We start from the raw sequence: 16,788 nt of genomic DNA, 5'->3' as shown, positions 1-16,788 counted from the left end.
CTTTTCTTAGTTGCTTACGAAAATTCTTCAAGATCAAGAGATTCCCGTACTTGTCCACTTTTCTTTGCTTGGGCGTGCAGAAAAAGAGCGCAAAAAAGTGGCAAAACGAATAAAAAAGGAAGCCATTTTTGCTATAAAGCGTGTCCTGTGGCAAATTCCTTCAAGTTCCACATACACATACACCAGAAACCCGGGCATAATTGCAGCATTCTCTTTCTTCAGATGCCGATTTTTTGCTCCTTTTACGCGTTCCGCTTTCAACGAATTAAATGGCATGAAATTAAAAGTTACTACGAGAAATTTTTGTGCTGCATTTGCAGGAAAACGTGAGAAATTATAAGTACAAAAGCATGGAAAGAAAAATAAGGAAGCGCGAAAACATGCCACCCAAAAAAGGTATACTACAGCAGATACAGTCCGGGAAAGAGCAAGGAAGAAAATGATAAAATATGAAAGTAAGTCTGGCCATGGAAATGGAAAATGGGAAACAGTTGAAAGACAACAGGCAAATCTACTTAAATATCCCAGCGAATAGTAAGCCTTTCTTTGCTCTTTCATTCTTTGTGAATTATTCGTTTGCCCCTTTGCGGGGATCCCCCTTCCGCAAGGATTCCCTTTGTGCCCTGGTTAAGTCCGTTTTGCGTTTTGTTCGTTTGTCCTCCCACGAACGGAACATTATGCAAGTTATTTTCGTACCCTTGTGCAAAAATATGAAATCAACGAAATATATTTATGAATTATTTTGTCCACAGGACAAAGGACCCGCATACGAAAAAAGAGCAGAAGCCACGAAGAGGCTAGGGCAGAAGTAAATACCTGTTGGCAGACATAGGTTAAAGCAAATAGTAATTGCTCTTAGCTTAAAAGTTTAATAGTTTAACTTCAATTGTCTTAGATTTCCGAGAAATCCCAATGTTTGTACAAAGTATTTTTTGTAGAAATAATGTGCTGTTTGAACGTTAAATCTATCATTTTATATTTCCAAAGCAGGCAAGAGAATTCAAAGCTGGATTACTTTTAAAAAGTGCACTAAAAATATGTGTCCATTAAAAATTCCAAAACTTGTTGGCAGACTAAACTATATTGATTACATTTTGTAAGTTTTTACAATACTTTCTGAAACGCCTTCCTAAATGTAAGGTTATTTATCTGGATATATATTAGCAAATAATATATAGGTATTCTGATTTTTATTACATAGTTCCTATGATTTAATTTTACATTCTTAGTTTCCGAAATCTTTTCCAATTCGATTTTTTAATTGGTCCCTTTATGTGTGGGCTGTTTAACACACATTTTTGCAATCATTTACTGATACACATTTGTTTTTGCCCATTGATGTGGTTGGTTTTTGCTGCTTCAAAAGCTGCCATATAGTTTAAAGTGTTGTAAATATTTGTGATACAACAATGTTTGCACTTGGTTTGAAATTCACAGTCATTTTTTATAGAGCTTTACGGCCTTTTTTGCGCTTCTCGTAGATCGAATGATTTAGGTATTTTTTTGTAGGTTTATTTATTATTTTTATAGCTGGATTTTGACATGGATTTAGTGGGCGACATTTTGTTTAGCCCGTTAAACAAATATTTGACGAGCAGCGGGCCTGAATCGCACAAAAGTAATTGCTGCCGAAAGCACAGGGAACATCGTAGTGTTAAACTTAAAGTTGAAGAGCTCGCAGTTTAATTTCATTAGATCCTGCGCAGCAAATGGAGGCTCCTTGGCCCGGCCTAATTGAATTTTCACTAATCCAATAGATTATGGAGCAGCAGCAATAGTTGCTCCGTAGTTGCTTGTAATGCAATGCAGAAACAATAACAAAATTATGCTGGCCAACAGAAGGAGCCGCTGACAGGGCTAAGGACATCCTAAGAGACTCCCAGGATGACCTCAAAAGTGCAAGACAAGTTGGGAAAAACAGCGGACTCTTGGTCCCCAAGAAGAGGCTTAGTTTTCCCTCACCATGCACTTTCATTGTTTGTTATGTTTTTTCATTACAAACATTTAATTAGCTGCTAAAAGAGACCACGCTTCTCCATGGTAGATGTAAATCATGCATAAATTGAGAACTTTTCCGCGATTCCTCGTTTACTTAGCGGCATTTTGGGCGCCACAATTAATTATATGTTGACATGTCATTTATTTGACTTGCATAAATTATTCAATTAGTTGTTGAACGTTAATTAAGTCGAACGTAAACTGCTAGGTAAGGTGTAAACGGGTTTCCTAGTTGCTTGCTGGTTCATTGGAAAAAGAAGAAATAATTCCAAGAACTCAACTTACTTGAAAGAACTTTCTATCAATCTTATCTTAATTTTTATATACTTATTATACAGTCGATTGTTCCTTCAGAAATTACTTCATAGGCTTCTCATTTTCATGTTATGTGAATCCACCTTAAATGACTAAAGAAATGATAAAATTTACTTAAAAGTTCACGTTATTTCAGCAACAATCGAATTCACCTTTTTCACTTTACTCATAGTCTGCCACTTGACCATTTGGCAGAGACTCCTTGGCCAAAATGCTGTCAGCAGATGGAAGAGTTCTTGAAGGGCAAGAAAGGTGAGAAGGAGGTGGAGGAAAGATCTTGATGATGGTAGATGGTGTGCTCGCCGAACATTTTATCGCCTGCACTCAACAAAAAGGTGAATGACGATGGACGCTCCAAATTTTCGACACATTGTGGCGTCCATCCCTGTGTGAGTATGTGAGTTGCACATGGCGTATACGCAATAAAAGAGCGACACTCAAAGCCGTGGTTATCAGAGGAGCTTCTCCTGGCCCTCACGCTTGTCGTCATTAGATTAGAGTGCAGCAAGGCCGGCGGAAGAGGGATAGAGATGAACGAGTGACAGAGAGGGAGAAAACACTGAAAGAAATACCGTATGTATTAGAAGCTCAAGTTATTTTACCACTCCAACTTAACTAGTTTCTGTTGAAGGGTAAAGCGGATTTATATCTTTATATGTCGACGTGTATTATTTATTCTCTTACAATCTTTTTTCCATCCTTCTTGGTAAGTGTACGAATTGCATGCACACATCGAGGAGACAAAAATTAAACTATGGGGCGTTGCCTTGCTAGGATGTGCGTTAAATTGTAAAACACGAGGGGCTGTGTGGTGCGAGTTTTAATGGAGAGGGGGCTGTGGGGCGATATGGCAATGGGGTTAGGGGGCAAAAGGACTGCGCCCAGCTGGCCAGTGTTATCCTGGCTGTCATGCTGTGGCCAGTTCTCGTTTATTTTGCGTATTAGACGCTGCTATTTTGTGCTTATTGTCGTCATGCCCCTCTCCGTCTGGCAGCCATGTCCTGCCGTGTCCTGTTATTTTTCGCTTGTTTGGTTCCTTCGGTGTGCCATTGTCAGCTCATTTGTAATTTTTGGCACAACGATTTCAAATTAAGCAACCGGAAATGAGCTGACATTTTGTATTCTGTTTCCCATTTGGTCTCATCCGTTTCGCTTTGAAACGCTCGCATTCGACAGTGCGCAGCTTAACGGCACTTTTGCGGCTACTCGTCAGGATCGGCATCCATAGGGGCAATAGTCATCGCATCCGCTTGGGCGTCGTCGTCATCCTCTCTGGACACGCCACTCCCACGGCTTCTGCCTTTCAAGTTGTCTTGTCTATTATGACAATATTAATATTTACATTTTACAGTTATTGTCTAGCCAAAGCTTTCCACACAGGGCATCCAGCGCCGAGGATATACATATATATAAAATATATGTGTATATATATATATGTATATTCATGTTCTCATGTACGAGTATCCTTTCTGTTTGGTTTGCTGCCAGTGCTGCTTGTCATGTTTGCTGCCTCGTATGCATTTGGTATTTTCTTGTTTATTGCTTTATGTTTCAACCGCTGCTGCTCTATTTTCCACCCGTCCTACAGTTTTCTCCATGGATACTGCATCTTGTCAATATGGTTTCCATTCTGCATGTTGTGCATTAGTTCCGTTTGTTGTTGACCACTTTAGTCGCTGTCTGCTAAGGTTCAGGCGTAAGTTTTTCTTTCTCCTGGATGCCACAGCCAGTAACTTTTAATCACGATTTATTTAAATTGTATTGAAGAGAAGTCCAATTTAGAATACGAGTATAGTTTAGTAAATGCCAAATTGGGCAACACTTAAATCAGATGAGTAAATAAGTAAATTATATAATGTTTTATTTTAGCTCCTTATACTTATATGGACCATTAATTTGTAGTATGCGTCAAGATTTATGTTTGTATAAGGTCACAAAATAATAATAATAGTAGGTCCAAATAATGATTAAATAGGTGAATGGGGACTATAATAATTATTTAACAGGGATTTCTGCTTACTGAGACTAGCGTTGCCCCTGTGCATGTTACATTCTGTTGACTTAACTGTAAAATAAATCCCAATGAACCCCTGTAAGCAAGCAACCCACATTTCGAACTTGAAAGCTTTCCATCACCACGTAACACAAACGATAGCCTCTCTCTTAGCCGCTTTCTCCCGCGCTCTTTAAAATTTCCCTGGCTTTGACTCGTGTTTCGTCAAGTGCCGACTGCCGAGGGCCACAGCTCTTTATCCTGTGCTCTCGCTGGCAGGACACGAGCACAGCCGAATTCCTATAATTCCAGCTTCTACTTAACAGCATCGGCATCGGGTCCTCCAGCAGCAGCTGCTGTTGTTGGTATTCCGGCGAGGGCCGACAGCTTCCTGCCGCTGATGCTTCAGTTACGTTGATAATGTCAAATCGTTTGGTTCGCTCTGCTGTCGCCACCGCCACCGCCCACGAGTACAACCACAACAACACTGCCGACGACGAGGGCCAGCGAGCCAATAAATTTTAATAAAATCCCCATCACAACAAAGAATAAACAACAGCTCAACCGGACAACCCAAAAATTTCGTATTCGTATAACAAAAATTGCAAAGGAATCTGCAATGCGCTGGGACAAGCAAATGCCGGCTAAAAAAGTGTCAAAATTTGTGAAAATTAATATTTCACCAGAGATTTGAGTGTTTCCAAAACAAACGAAACCCCGAACACTGCAAACAGTGGACAAACTTTTTTGTTTCGCAAAACTTTTATTTCGTACACACTTTTTTCGTCCTACGCGATTTGCTCGCGAAAATTATGAAAAATATGTGAGAAATGTGCAAAATCCGCAAAATACTACAGTAAGGGCAAAGAGCATAGGTCAAGCCCTATCCCCCTATCCTCCAGTGCGGGATATATATTCTGTACAGCCCCAAAATCCCCTGACGTTGTCCTTTCAGTAAACCACCCACCACCACCCACGGCCCATCTAGTGTCATGTGTATGTGCGGAAAGAAAAGCAGCCAAGTTGAATGTGTGTGGATCTGGGTATGGGAGGTCGTGTAACGTGCTAAAATAAGTTAATTTATTGCCGGCACAACAACAATCACAACACACAAAGACAACAACTGCCGGCAGTCGTAACATTTTCCCAGTTTCACCAGTTACCCAAAGGTGAGTTACTTTCCGTTGAGCGTTCCGACTTGGTGATGATGATATCTGTATCTGTGATTCGGCTCCGGCTTTTTATTGGGACTCTTAACATACAATTTACGTCGTGTAGGCTGTGGATTTTGCAAAACCAGCTCATTTTTGGCTACAGGAATATGTTTTGGTAGTCCGATTACACCTAAATAAAATACTTATTGAAGATTTTTCGTTATTTTCTAAAAACTTGAGTTTAGACAGGAATAATCTTTTAAGAAAGAAAAAATTCCAAGTCCTAATGGTTTAAAATGATGTATTGCACAGATTACTGTAACCAAAAATGTAAGAAGAAATCTGATTTTGTGCTGTAAAAGACGCTTTAACCTAATTACTCATGCTGTAATAATCTGCATTAACCATAATTCGATTTGCATGACACATCGTAATAACTAATTTATCCCAGCAGAGGAATTGGTCAGAATAATGAAGCGGCTTTTGCAGTAAGTCTCATTACAACTACGTGTTGTAAAATTCATTCAAAACTTGTTTAGAATTTTAGTAGTGGAAATTATAGTTCTGTCTTGCCCTTTACCGACTCTGCAAAGGCAATTTCCCATTGTGAAAAACAATGGATGTGCTGCTATTAAAAATTCTGTTCACCCAGTACGTTGATACTTACATTTGAACAATACATTTAAAAGTAAACAAATTCTAGCCCATTTTTGATGGTAACGTTTGGATAATAACCCGCTGGTTGAAATATCAGAATACAAAACCTTTCAAATGTTTTCTGGAACATTATTCACCGGAAATGCCTCTGGCGACTCGACAAAGTGTTTTTCTGGCTACCGACAATAAAAATTATGCAGTTCATTTAACTTGCTTAGGCGGAGATTCGTCTGAAGAAAGTGACGGAATGGCCAATTGTAAGTGAAAAGATAATGTCATGTGTTCACTTACTACTTAGTTCATTTTTGTATAGATTTGGTACAGACCTACACCACTGAGAAAAGGCCATCAGTTAGAATTATGAAGAACATTTTGCAGGCGCATAAAAGACACGGCTTGGATATGAAGTTTTTAAAATATTGCGTGTAAATATACTAGAAAAAAGTACTTAAAATTATTCTCAATCGTATTTCCGTTGAAAAAGGGCTTTTGGATAATAATTTTACTATCAAATCTTAATGGCTGTAATAATCAGAATTGCCAATTTTAATTAGATAGTAAATTTGTGTGTTTGTGTCTGTTTCCAAACCAACACTACCGTATTAGTTTGTAAACCAAATAAAATTGATATTAAATTAAAAAAGAAATTTATGGTCAGAAGCGCGTCAATTTGTTTTTAGCTGCGGAAGTTTTTAAACGAAAATATTTTGGTGGCCCGAACCGTTGTCAAAAAGATCGTTCAATTGACCTGTCTTCGCTATTCAAGCGTGGCTAAAAAATACAACCGAATAGCTGAACAAAAACTGTCAGATCCATGACCTACATAAGTACGTCGTGTAACCAAATAGATTGGAAGGTTTTCAAACGAATATTTTGTTTTTCCCCCGCATTCACTTCGTATGCAAAACCAAAACAAGCAGCTTGCAGATTTTGACCATTTTTCCATTGTTTTGCTAGCCTCTCGAATGGAAACTTTTGCCTGCCCATTTCATTCTTTTTTGCGGGCAAGCTAACAAAAGTTCGAATGTTAAATGATTTTCATGGAACAAACTTTGGCAACCCTGAAACTGGACCCCGGTCATTTGTTAGCTTGTCAAAAAGGCAACAAAAAAAGGGCGCAAATAGGTCCGACACGTGAATTTATTGCATTCAAAAATATGAAAAGTTCCATAACAACTGCTACAACAGGGTACTAGTACAGCGGACCAAAGCAGCCCCACTCCCAGCAATTCTTGCATTTGTTCGGCACAAAATAGAAGGGCGGCGCACAGCCGCCGCTGCAACATCCGCAGTTGCAGGTGCATTTCATGCAGGGCAGCAGGGGACCCACGGGACCGCAGGTCAGGCGGTACGAAACCACGGCACAGGGCGGTGGGCCACATGATCCGCCGCAGGATCCACCACATGATCCGCGGCAGGATCCACCGCAGCAACCTCCTGACCCGCAGCAGCCACCCCTGCAACAGGAACCACCTCCGCAGCAGGATCCACAGCAGCCACCTCCGCTGCAGGGCTTACAACCAGACCCACAGGATCCAAACTGCGGTCGGCATCGCGGTGCAGCGCAACTCATCCCAGAAATGGCTTAGTCCTTTGCAACCTGTTGCTAAGTAGTTGCCGCTAAAAAAAATGCTAAATACTCCGGGGCAGTGATGGATAGTCAGCACACAGCTCCTGGCGCCTATTTAGCACCTTTTTTGTCCGCCAATAGTCGCAAGTCCACTGGGAAATTTTTATAGTTACTGTCGAATAAAACCACTTGCAGTTTCCTCAAATATATCCTGAAAGAGTGACACATAAGGCAAGGATACATGCGCTTGAAATCATTTAGATCAATTAGATTGTATAGATAATGTGCAATTTTGATAGTAACTTTATTATACTTCTACTCGTAAGCCCTTTTTGGAAAGTTACCTTCTACATATTTAATTCTTCTACCAGACTTATTTTTTCACCAAATCTTTACAATTACAATTACATTACCAAGACATATGTACCTATGTACATATGTCGGCTAGGAATATCCAACCTGAACCGCCACGCTTCGTGAACCCATGTCCGCTCAGTTACATTTGCACAGTTGACCATGTATGGGTTTGCCTACCAGATCTGGTCCGTTGGGAGGTATTGTAATTGATTGTCTCTGCCTCAATGAATAGAAGGAGGATTGAAGTATCGTGGACCTGAGCGGCAAAAAATTTCATCACAGTTCGCTATATGGCGGATAGAAATTTGCATGGCCAACGGTGCGGGTTAAAAGTCGTAGTAGAAGTAATGGAATTATGAAGTTCTGAACAGAATCCATGCTATTCAACCTTAAAGTGAATTGTACCTTGATATGTAAAGCTTATATATATGTCATAGAAAATAACAATAAAATAAGGCAACAATTAAATACTCTTAAAAGATGCAATGACATGGTATCCAATTGTTAATTGATTAAAGATCCCTGTTTCGGATTTTCTAAGCTCAGTTCCATACTTTTCACTAGAGCAACAGTGAGCAATCCACTCTCTGGTTTCAATTTAGCAAGCTTTTTTGTTTAAGACTAGATATCCGAAGCGTAGACTACCCCGAGGGCGGCGTCGATGAGATTGTCAATAGCTGTCAGAGCGAAAAATCGCCTTTGGTCCCTGAAAAACCCATTCCACTTTAGTTCCGTTTCCACTTCGGCACCAAACGCTCGATTTTGTGTCTGCTCCAGGGTTAATAACTATTCTCCAAAAAAAAGGGTTAAAAGAGCACAGGTTCCGGAAAACCTAAACCAAGTCAAGATGTGTGGTGGCTGGGCCTGCGCCTCCTACAACATTGCCTGTTGCAATCCCCGCCTGTCGACACTGCGATTCTCTGGCCGCTGTTTCGCACCCACGCCCTGCGGTCCATGTGATGACTGCTCCATTTACGGCGGTTGCTGCGGTGGCTGCTGCGGGTGCTAGGTGAACTCTGACCTGGAGTGGCCACAGGACCGGGTGGAGGGTCCAGGATTTCACTTTCTTAAAGTAGGCCTTGGGAACTTCTAACCGTCAGGCATTAAACAAAAACCAGTCAGTCCCCGTCCAGTCATTGTCGGAACAACAACTTACGCTTTTCCCGGGGTAAGTTTCATTTTGTGTTATTATACAATTTTATTTAAATCATTCCCATTTCCATTTAGTTTCTACCTCCATTGCTTAACCATGTGCGGTGGCTGGGCTTGCGCCTCCTACGACCTGGCCTGCAATAATCCTCCCTTGTCCACCCTGCGTTTCACCGGTCGGGACTTCATACCCACGCCCTGCGGTCCTTGCGATAAGTGTTATGTTCTAGATACTAGCCGCAAGAAGAACACCAACAACTGCTATGTCCCGCACATCCTGTCCCCACTGGAGGCACAGCTTTGCTCACTGGACAGTAGTCAGAAAAAAAAGGAAGAGGGGTAATCATTAGGAGGACATGCGGGGTTATACTAATGAAATTATAAGTGTGAATCTTCTTGTACCTCCTATTCCCAAAGGAAGCTAATAAAATTCGAGGGACCTTAGAAACAAAGTTTTTATTTGCAGATTTCTCAACATTGTTATGCCAAGAAAAAATGATTTGCCAAACAATTTTGCCATGCCCCAAAAACCGCCAAAATGTTTCTGATTACTGAGTAATTTCTGAAATTCTATCGATTTGCCTAGAAGCTTTCCGCCACGCCCACATTCTCGTTCTTATCTCTTATCGTAGTAAATAAAACGAATTACTTTTTTAAATACATTAATTTAGTGAAAAGCTCGAACCATTGTGCAAGAGAAAACGTGGTTCAAACCAAAAGTACAGAAAAATCGCACGTCTTGTTGTTCAGGTCCTTCCGGACTTTAGAGATTCTCAGTAAAAAGGCCCAAAGCAACCCCATTCGCCGGCGCAACAGCACCTGTTAGGAGGACATGTCCAGGGACCACAGGGGGGATTGGGTCCACAGCAGCAGTTATTATAGTTCATGGCTGGCAGAGCCGGTCCGACGGGGCCATAAGCCAAGGCATACGATACCGATCCACAGGCTCCTTGGCAACACATCTTCGGGAGGTTAACTAGAGGAGATGTTCCATATAAATTCACTCCAGGAAAAACAGGAGAACTCACAGTTTGTTTCAGGCAAGAAAAATCCTTGAGAAAAGATTTTCAAAATTGATTAAACGAAATTTTTTTGTACTTTTGGTTTATGTACTGGTGAAAGCGTACGAGCTGTTTACAAAACAAACGAATAGACTGGAATGAGCTAAGCTAAGAATTCAAAGCCCAGGCCCAGGGAAATTCTTTCCAAAGCCAGCTTGATGTGGAAATTTTAAACCAGTTAGAAAGGCAGAAAAAAAATCAAAGTGCGCTAGAGAACTGCCTTAAAAATCGATCAAAGTCAAGTTGTTGATGCTGCTCTCCTCCTGGCTGAGCTCACAAATTTCACACATCAATAATTTAACATCGAAGCGACAAATACAAAAAAAAATTGAATTTCTCTAACGACAAAACAGCAGCGCAACAGATTCGCTCCTCCGACAAAAATAAGAAATCATTGAAACATGTATAAAAAAAACGACGACTCTGGGCAGAATAACAACAGTATGAGTTGGGTTGGAAGATGCCGAAAGGATTCTTTACAGTGCCGTAGCTCTAAACTGGAGCAACGGCAATGTCGAGGCAGACATGAAAGTCTATTAGACTCAACGAAGCAACCTTAACGCCATTTCCCAGCTTCCTTTGGTTTTCGGGGGGCTAATGTTAGGGCATGTGTGTGCGGGACAGGATATAGAATAAACAGGACCTCGTGTGCGTCTGCGGGCGTTGTGATTTACAAAAGCTGACAAGCTCATCGATCCCTGAACATTAGCTAAACATAAATTACGCAGATGACTGAACAACAATTGAGGCGTTTATTATAATGTGTGTTCACACTTGAGGCTTTCAAAAGATGCACTCGCAGCACATACATACATATCCATATATAGGAAGAGTATGTATCAGAAGTTAGAAGATGTAACTTACTTAAACAAAATATTAGTTCTTCAAATGCTATTAAATCGGTAAGCTTTAATTTTAAAATGTTATTCAGATTAAGATGATTAGAACGGAGATTCATAACAGAAAATGTTGTCACAGTATTGTTTGTGCACAGTGGAGCTCAGCAATCTAATTTTGTGTTTGCCTCAAACGTTGCATTTTATAAAAATAATTTCATTGACAATGAATCCCTCTGTATTGGGTATTCTGGATATTTGCGCACATAATTTATTCATTTAACTTGTTTAAAAAACAATTTACTTCGATTTACCTACAACAGACCGGCGTTAGAGAAAAGGAAAAACCACAGACCCCCAGACAGTTGAGAACTATTGCGAAACTCATTTTTAAACAAACCAAAAAAGGGAACCCTGCTCCAAGACTGCAATTGAGGGCTCTAGACATTCCTTCGAACCGAGAAACAACACCCCACTTAAGATAATCTCATTGGTAGGATGCCAAAAACTTATCCCCCACACAGTGTATAAAAATGTCACCACAAAAAGGGAGAAACACCAGGGAAAAGCAAAACAGCACGGTAAACAAGTGAGGCTTCAACTAAAAAAGGTATTTCCTTTTAAATCAAATACAAAAATTTCTGCCGGGATTCCATTGCCACTGCCTCCTTGCCGCCCTGCCTTTTTTCTATTTTTTTTCTTTTCCAAGTGGATACGATGGGCACTTCATTTCACTCCAAAAACATATTGAGCCGGGCCACTTGAGTGTGCGCCAAGAGATAAGCGCAATTATATGGCTTCCACTCCCTGAATCAGGACATAAATGGGAGACCGCAGGGGCCGCAGGACTTTGGGACATTGGACATTGGACAACCGCCTAGCGTAAACTGTATAAATTAGGTAAAAAGGAGAACTTAACGTTACTTATGTGACATGGCCTTCATTGAGACAAATGTGAGGTCTTTAAGTGCAACGCTATTTTCACTTTTTTCTCGGGGCACTTTAAATTTATTCGCCACAAGAAAACGGCTATTGAGCTACAGATACTCATGCCCTCGAAATAAAAAGGTATACAAAAGATGTGAAATTCCTCTGAACTCTGGCATCTCACATTTTGTCCTTGGTCAAGTGCTCGTTATGGGCAATTTCTGCTCAAACTGCTTTCTGGGTGCTTTTGTTTTACTTTCTTGTTTTGTGCTGACCGCATGCTGAGTATAGCTCTTCTATTTTGTGTGAGCCTCCATTTGAAGTGCCTTTGTGGCCGATCTCAAAAGAGGCAACTTGTCAAGCATCGGTTTTCGGGGAAAAGCTCATAAGTGACCATTGAAAAGTTTACACTACGAAGTTGTCAATATGTAGGAAATATTCTTGAGTGCAGCTCATTACAAGTTGGCCAAAGTTCGTTCTTTTTGGGAATTCCTGCTGCTTTGTGGACAAAAAATATTATTAGATTTTCAAGAGCACAGAGTTGACTTCGTTTTGTCTAGAAGAGTAATGTGCGTTAGGACTGTGATGAAATATATAGATATTAACAACCAAAATGTCATATTATACAGCCATCGTAGAAATAAGCAACCCATTTAATAATTTGGCACAGTAACTATATACTTTAAGTCAAAACTGATATATTATTATAACACCCATGAAAGGCTTTAAAAATTATACTAAATACGAAATTGAACCAATTCAACTCATTAACCCTAATCCTGGTTCAATTATGTGTCCTAGTTTTAGTGAGACTTTTATAGAGCATTTCGAGGCACAAGTAGTCGCTGAAACTCTGGTTTTTCTTTGCTGTTCGCTTCTATTTGAAGTACAAAATATTTTCGTTTATTTACCCAACGCCGCCTGGATCCCGCCTGTCGTCTCCTTGGCACCGTTGTCGTCTGCAGAATGCTCCTGCCGCCACTCCTTCGAGCGGCTGCCTTTTGGTAAGTCCTGGTTGGTCTGGGCACCGAGTATTTTTGTGTTTTTTTTTTTCACTATATGCTATTTCTTTTCTAAGCGCTTTTGCCATGCGGCGTCAAACGTCGGGCGCCAATCCTCGTGTGCGTGGGTGCGTATGAGTGATTCTTTTTCTTTTCGCTCCATCCCCCGGCCGTTTCATTGGGTTTTTCTTCGCTTTTCGTTTGGTAAATGCTGCGAAACATAAAACATCAAATGTAAATTGAAAGTCGTTCGTGTGTGAAACTGAATGTGTCATCAGTTGAAGCGTTTATCATTTTTTTTACTGCTTTTCGTATTCGTATTCGTTTTTAGCTTCTTCGACCCAGCAGTGGATTGGACGGGGGAGGAAAAGATGAGGGTTTTCTTTAAAAGTTTAGATTTTATTTGCCGGCGTGTCAAGTTGCCTTTAAACGTTTTTCTGGCTTGGTTGTTTGCCTGCTGAATTGTCTGCGCACTGCCTTGTGAAATCTTTTATTTCCTTGACAAAACTCAGCAAATGTGGCAGCGGAGGTATCAAATTTCCAATATAAATATGAATATAAATTTGAAAATATGAATGGCTAGAAATTATATGAGCGCTCTCAATTGATTTGTGCGAGTTGAGTTTTCTATTGCCTTTAATAAAGCTTGCTCACAAAACTGTCTCCGTTATCTTCGTCATTGCATTCACAAGCATTTACTATATCTCCGCCCATAAACAGTTTAAATGTTCAAAAGGTGACCCCAATTCGACATTATACGTTTTTAATTGCCCTGCGATTCAGATTTAATCGCCTGACTTTCCAATTTATATACATGAAGTATCAAGAGAGAAAACTAATTTGGCAAAATGCACCCTCAGGGAATCGGCATCAAAACAATGATGGCTCTCTTAATATTGAAATTTATTGTTCTTTTTTTCGCTCCTCTGCTCATTTGCAAATTATTTGGAAATTAATTGAATGCTGAGAAGCCCAGTACATATTTCATTTTCAGCTCGAACTTTGCAACTCCCCCCTTATTTTTTGTATTTAGCATGCAAATGTCAAGCTCAAACAAAACAATGGATGGGTAAATGCTGGTGCAACAACGACAGCTGCCAACTAGAGCTGTGGTCGCCCTTAGTCAAGTTGTCGCCTTTTTGCTCCCTTTTGTTGCTACACTGGTTGGTGGCACTAACTTCATGTCAATCCCTTTGTGGCTTTGCCGGTCGTTTAATTTGAATTTAAAATGTTATCCCGCCAAATGCAATAGACACAGCATAGCACAGCGCAGCAGCACAATTTCCCCATCGCCCTCCCCCGCCTCTGCTCGGCACTCATTTTCCACTTATTTACAATTACCACATTTTATTATATCCCCCTGCCAACCAGTCAGCCAGGCAGCCATCCTGCACTTAACCATTTTATTTATACCCCTGTTTATATTTGTCACACTTTTGTCTTTTGTTCCAGCCACCCACTTTCAGTCCCCCACGGACGGGTTTTAACTGCATTTTTGTGTGTCTGTCAAATCCTGCGCCCTTCTCCATCCCCCAAAAACACAAAAGCCCCTCGCGCTAGACCTTGCAGATTTCGATTGTATTTTTGTTTATTTTGTTGCAATTTTAATTACTTTAATGAAAGTTTTAATTGCGAAATTGCAAAAACGCAGCGCGCGACAGAGACAGCAATTGCAAAGGAGCACACAAAGCGGGGAGCTGAGTGGCCAAGAAGGGGCTGTAATGAGTTTCTGCGGTCTAAGAAAGGTTGGCAGCTGCACGGCAGCGATGACGTGAGCACACCCAGGCAGGTGAGCTTCTATGCCAGGTGTAATTCCGCGGGAAAGGGTCTCTGATGGTAGCCGAACAATGAAAGGTGTGCTTAATTGACCTTTTTGGTATTCAGGAATCACTTATAATTATGAAGGTTTTTTTTGTTTTTTATCCCTCGCTGATATGATGTTACTGCATTGAAGTGGATAATGAAATTAAAATGAATATTAAAAACCTTTATTATATGTGTAAACTTAACAGTTATCTCGCTTTCTTAGAGCATAACTTGTTATCTTCTAACAAAATACAATTTTTAATAATTATGTACCAAAATATATTTTATTTTGATATGATTAAAAAAAAATGTCATACCAAATCGTAAACATTAAGCATTTAGCATGAGAATTATATATATAATAAATCATTGTTGGTGATCAGCGGTCAACGTTTACCGATTCGCACATATTGGCAACGGTAATCTGATGTTTCCAATCTAATGTTTCCATCAACTTTGATCTGCTGGTAATTGCAGTTTGTGGTTCCAAACGCATCCATTCGAACACAGATAGGTTCGCATTTGCATACACATCTTTATGCACATGCATGCTCCACTTGACCCACAAATCTAGGCAAGCAAAACGGCACAAAAATGTTTGACATACTGGGTCTCGTTTGCAACTTTACTTCCGAACCCGAACCGAAGCTGAAATAAATTGTGCAAACAATTCGAAAGCCACAAGGTATCAAGCAAATGAAATAAGTGAGCCGTATCCAAGGAGGAGCACGAATAAAAAAAGTTAAAATGAAAATATAATGCAAATTAGCATCAGCAGGGCCAATGAACTGCAGCAGTTTACTTCCAAGGAAAAATAAGTGTTATTTGAAGTGTATTCGATTTCCATGTATGGTAAGCTATGGGAGCGCAGGTTACGGTTACGGTTAAAGAACAAGTAAAAATAAAACAGATAAATATGTAAAGGGATACAAATTCAACCATCATAACTGTATGTTCCTCTAGAATTAGTTAAGAAATAGCATATTTAAGACGAATATTATTTTTTATAAGTCTGTAATTTTTAACCGAAAACTCATTTAAACAATTTTTGAGCTTTAAGTATTTTGCACTTTATATTTTTTAGTTCTCCATTACGGTTACCGTAGCATCGTTAAAAGCATTCGCTGTCGGTTGGGACCCATAAAGTGCATTAATGCTTTACATGCTGTGCTCAAACTGCAAAGTCCAAGCTTAAATATATACGTACCCAATTATGTACGTGTGTATTCAGCAGAGAGCAAAGAAAAAGACACGTAAAATTGCATTTTTGGCAACAAGCTTTTAATTGCATTTTGTATGTGCTCATTACCTTAAATGCAGTGTGAGGGAAATCTTTATCCACGGGGACCCTACCCTTAAGTTGCTTTTGCGAGTGTTTCTGCATTGCTAGTAACTAATTTGGCAAATTCATTTGGAAACCAATAAAAAGTAAGGGAAATGCCAAAACTCTTAGCATAAAACTCTTTTCGATAGCAGAGTTCCGCATATTTTGTATAAATAAAGTAAAACTTATTAAATGATTTCATAAAAATCGATCAAACCGATTGTGGAACGCTTTAAAATAAAACAAGAGAAAACGCTATACTCGAGTTCCCCGACTATCTGATACCCGTTACTCAGCTAGTGTAGCGAAGGAGAGTCTTCAACACTGACTGTTTTTGGCGGTTTGTGGGCGTTAGAGTGGGCGTGGCAAAAAGTTTTTTGAAAGTCGATAGAAATTTACAACACCAATACAAAAATGACAAAATATCAAAACATTTTTCAAAAGTGTGGGCGTGGCTGTATTGGGCGGTTTGTGGGCGTTGGTGTGGGCGTGGCAGCATGATTCGACAAACTTGCGCTGCGTCTATGTCCCTGGAGTCTTTATGCTTAATCTCAACTTTCTAGCTTTTGTAGTTCCTGAGATCTCGACGTTCATACGGACAGACAGACGGACGGACAGACGGACGGACAGACGGACGGAC

At 40.1% G+C, this 16,788-nt stretch overlaps 6 protein-coding genes and 2 long non-coding RNA genes across 9 annotated transcripts in view; 4 read left to right on the top strand and 4 right to left on the bottom strand.

Moving 5' to 3' along the window:
• Positions 1-1,062: 1,062 nt before the first annotated feature.
• Positions 1,063-4,044, bottom strand: LOC120320617. Its single transcript, XR_005560149.1, has 2 exons — positions 2,466-4,044; positions 1,063-2,405 (listed from the first exon to the last, which is right to left on the bottom strand). It is a non-coding gene; the product is annotated as an uncharacterized LOC120320617 (long non-coding RNA).
• Positions 4,045-4,707: 663 nt separating this feature from the next.
• LOC6528949 overlaps positions 4,708-16,788 on the top strand; it is a 42,479-nt gene continuing 30,398 nt past the window's right edge. Inside the window, exon 1 of one of the 2 annotated variants that reach the window (XM_015198722.2) lies at positions 4,708-5,475. The gene's annotated coding sequence lies outside the window, so the exon portion shown is untranslated. Of the gene's footprint in view, positions 5,476-13,000; positions 13,022-16,788 lie in introns of those variants that run through there. The other variant, XM_002089945.4, reaches the window with a different exon arrangement.
• Positions 5,487-6,571, top strand: LOC26536422. The gene is made up of 4 exons (XM_015199248.3): positions 5,487-5,948; positions 6,000-6,111; positions 6,164-6,374; positions 6,431-6,571. Exons 1-4 carry the CDS (start codon positions 5,932-5,934, stop codon positions 6,544-6,546), a joined length of 456 nt encoding a protein of 151 aa, XP_015054734.1. The 5' UTR covers positions 5,487-5,931; the 3' UTR covers positions 6,547-6,571.
• Positions 7,240-7,924, bottom strand: LOC26535098 (keratin-associated protein 5-2). Its single transcript, XM_015199096.3, has one exon. The coding sequence runs from the start codon at positions 7,688-7,690 to the stop codon at positions 7,310-7,312; it is 381 nt and encodes a 126-aa protein (XP_015054582.1). The 5' UTR covers positions 7,691-7,924; the 3' UTR covers positions 7,240-7,309.
• Positions 8,892-9,577, top strand: LOC6528951 (male-specific sperm protein Mst84Db). Its single transcript, XM_002089947.4, has 2 exons — positions 8,892-9,212; positions 9,272-9,577. Exon 1 carries the CDS (start codon positions 8,892-8,894, stop codon positions 9,051-9,053), a length of 162 nt encoding a protein of 53 aa, XP_002089983.2. The 3' UTR covers positions 9,054-9,212; positions 9,272-9,577.
• On the top strand, positions 9,294-9,641 carry LOC122319438. Its single transcript, XM_043206777.1, has one exon. The coding sequence runs from the start codon at positions 9,294-9,296 to the stop codon at positions 9,534-9,536; it is 243 nt and encodes an 80-aa protein (XP_043062712.1). The 3' UTR covers positions 9,537-9,641.
• On the bottom strand, positions 9,428-10,363 carry LOC6528950 (male-specific sperm protein Mst84Dc). Its single transcript, XM_002089946.4, has 2 exons — positions 10,222-10,363; positions 9,428-10,169 (listed from the first exon to the last, which is right to left on the bottom strand). Exon 2 carries the CDS (start codon positions 10,153-10,155, stop codon positions 9,967-9,969), a length of 189 nt encoding a protein of 62 aa, XP_002089982.1. The 5' UTR covers positions 10,156-10,169; positions 10,222-10,363; the 3' UTR covers positions 9,428-9,966.
• Positions 12,015-14,553, bottom strand: LOC120320552. The gene is made up of 2 exons (XR_005560048.2): positions 12,929-14,553; positions 12,015-12,515 (listed from the first exon to the last, which is right to left on the bottom strand). It is a non-coding gene; the product is annotated as an uncharacterized LOC120320552 (long non-coding RNA).

The sequence above is a fragment of the Drosophila yakuba genome, chromosome 2L (genome assembly GCF_016746365.2).
Source record: "Drosophila yakuba strain Tai18E2 chromosome 2L, Prin_Dyak_Tai18E2_2.1, whole genome shotgun sequence".
In the NCBI taxonomy this organism is placed as follows: domain Eukaryota; kingdom Metazoa; phylum Arthropoda; class Insecta; order Diptera; family Drosophilidae; genus Drosophila; species Drosophila yakuba.
This window is presented reverse-complemented; position numbering and strand designations above follow the sequence as displayed.

What these genes read in the sequence shown, in the direction of transcription:
- LOC26536422 (XM_015199248.3), top strand. An exon ending in TTAAAAATTCTGTTCACCCA is followed by an intron (nt 6,112 to 6,163) that starts GTACGTTGATAC and finishes AACAAATTCTAG; the next exon opens with CCCATTTTTGATGGTAACGT. An exon ending in AAGTGACGGAATGGCCAATT is followed by an intron (nt 6,375 to 6,430) that starts GTAAGTGAAAAG and finishes ATTTTTGTATAG; the next exon opens with ATTTGGTACAGACCTACACC.
- LOC26535098 (XM_015199096.3), bottom strand. Translation starts at nt 7,690, where the DNA reads ATGAGTTGCGCTGCACCGCGATGCCGACCGCAGTTTGGATCCTGTGGG.
- LOC6528951 (XM_002089947.4), top strand. Translation starts at nt 8,892, where the DNA reads ATGTGTGGTGGCTGGGCCTGCGCCTCCTACAACATTGCCTGTTGCAAT.
- LOC122319438 (XM_043206777.1), top strand. Translation starts at nt 9,294, where the DNA reads ATGTGCGGTGGCTGGGCTTGCGCCTCCTACGACCTGGCCTGCAATAAT.
- LOC6528950 (XM_002089946.4), bottom strand. Translation starts at nt 10,155, where the DNA reads ATGTGTTGCCAAGGAGCCTGTGGATCGGTATCGTATGCCTTGGCTTAT.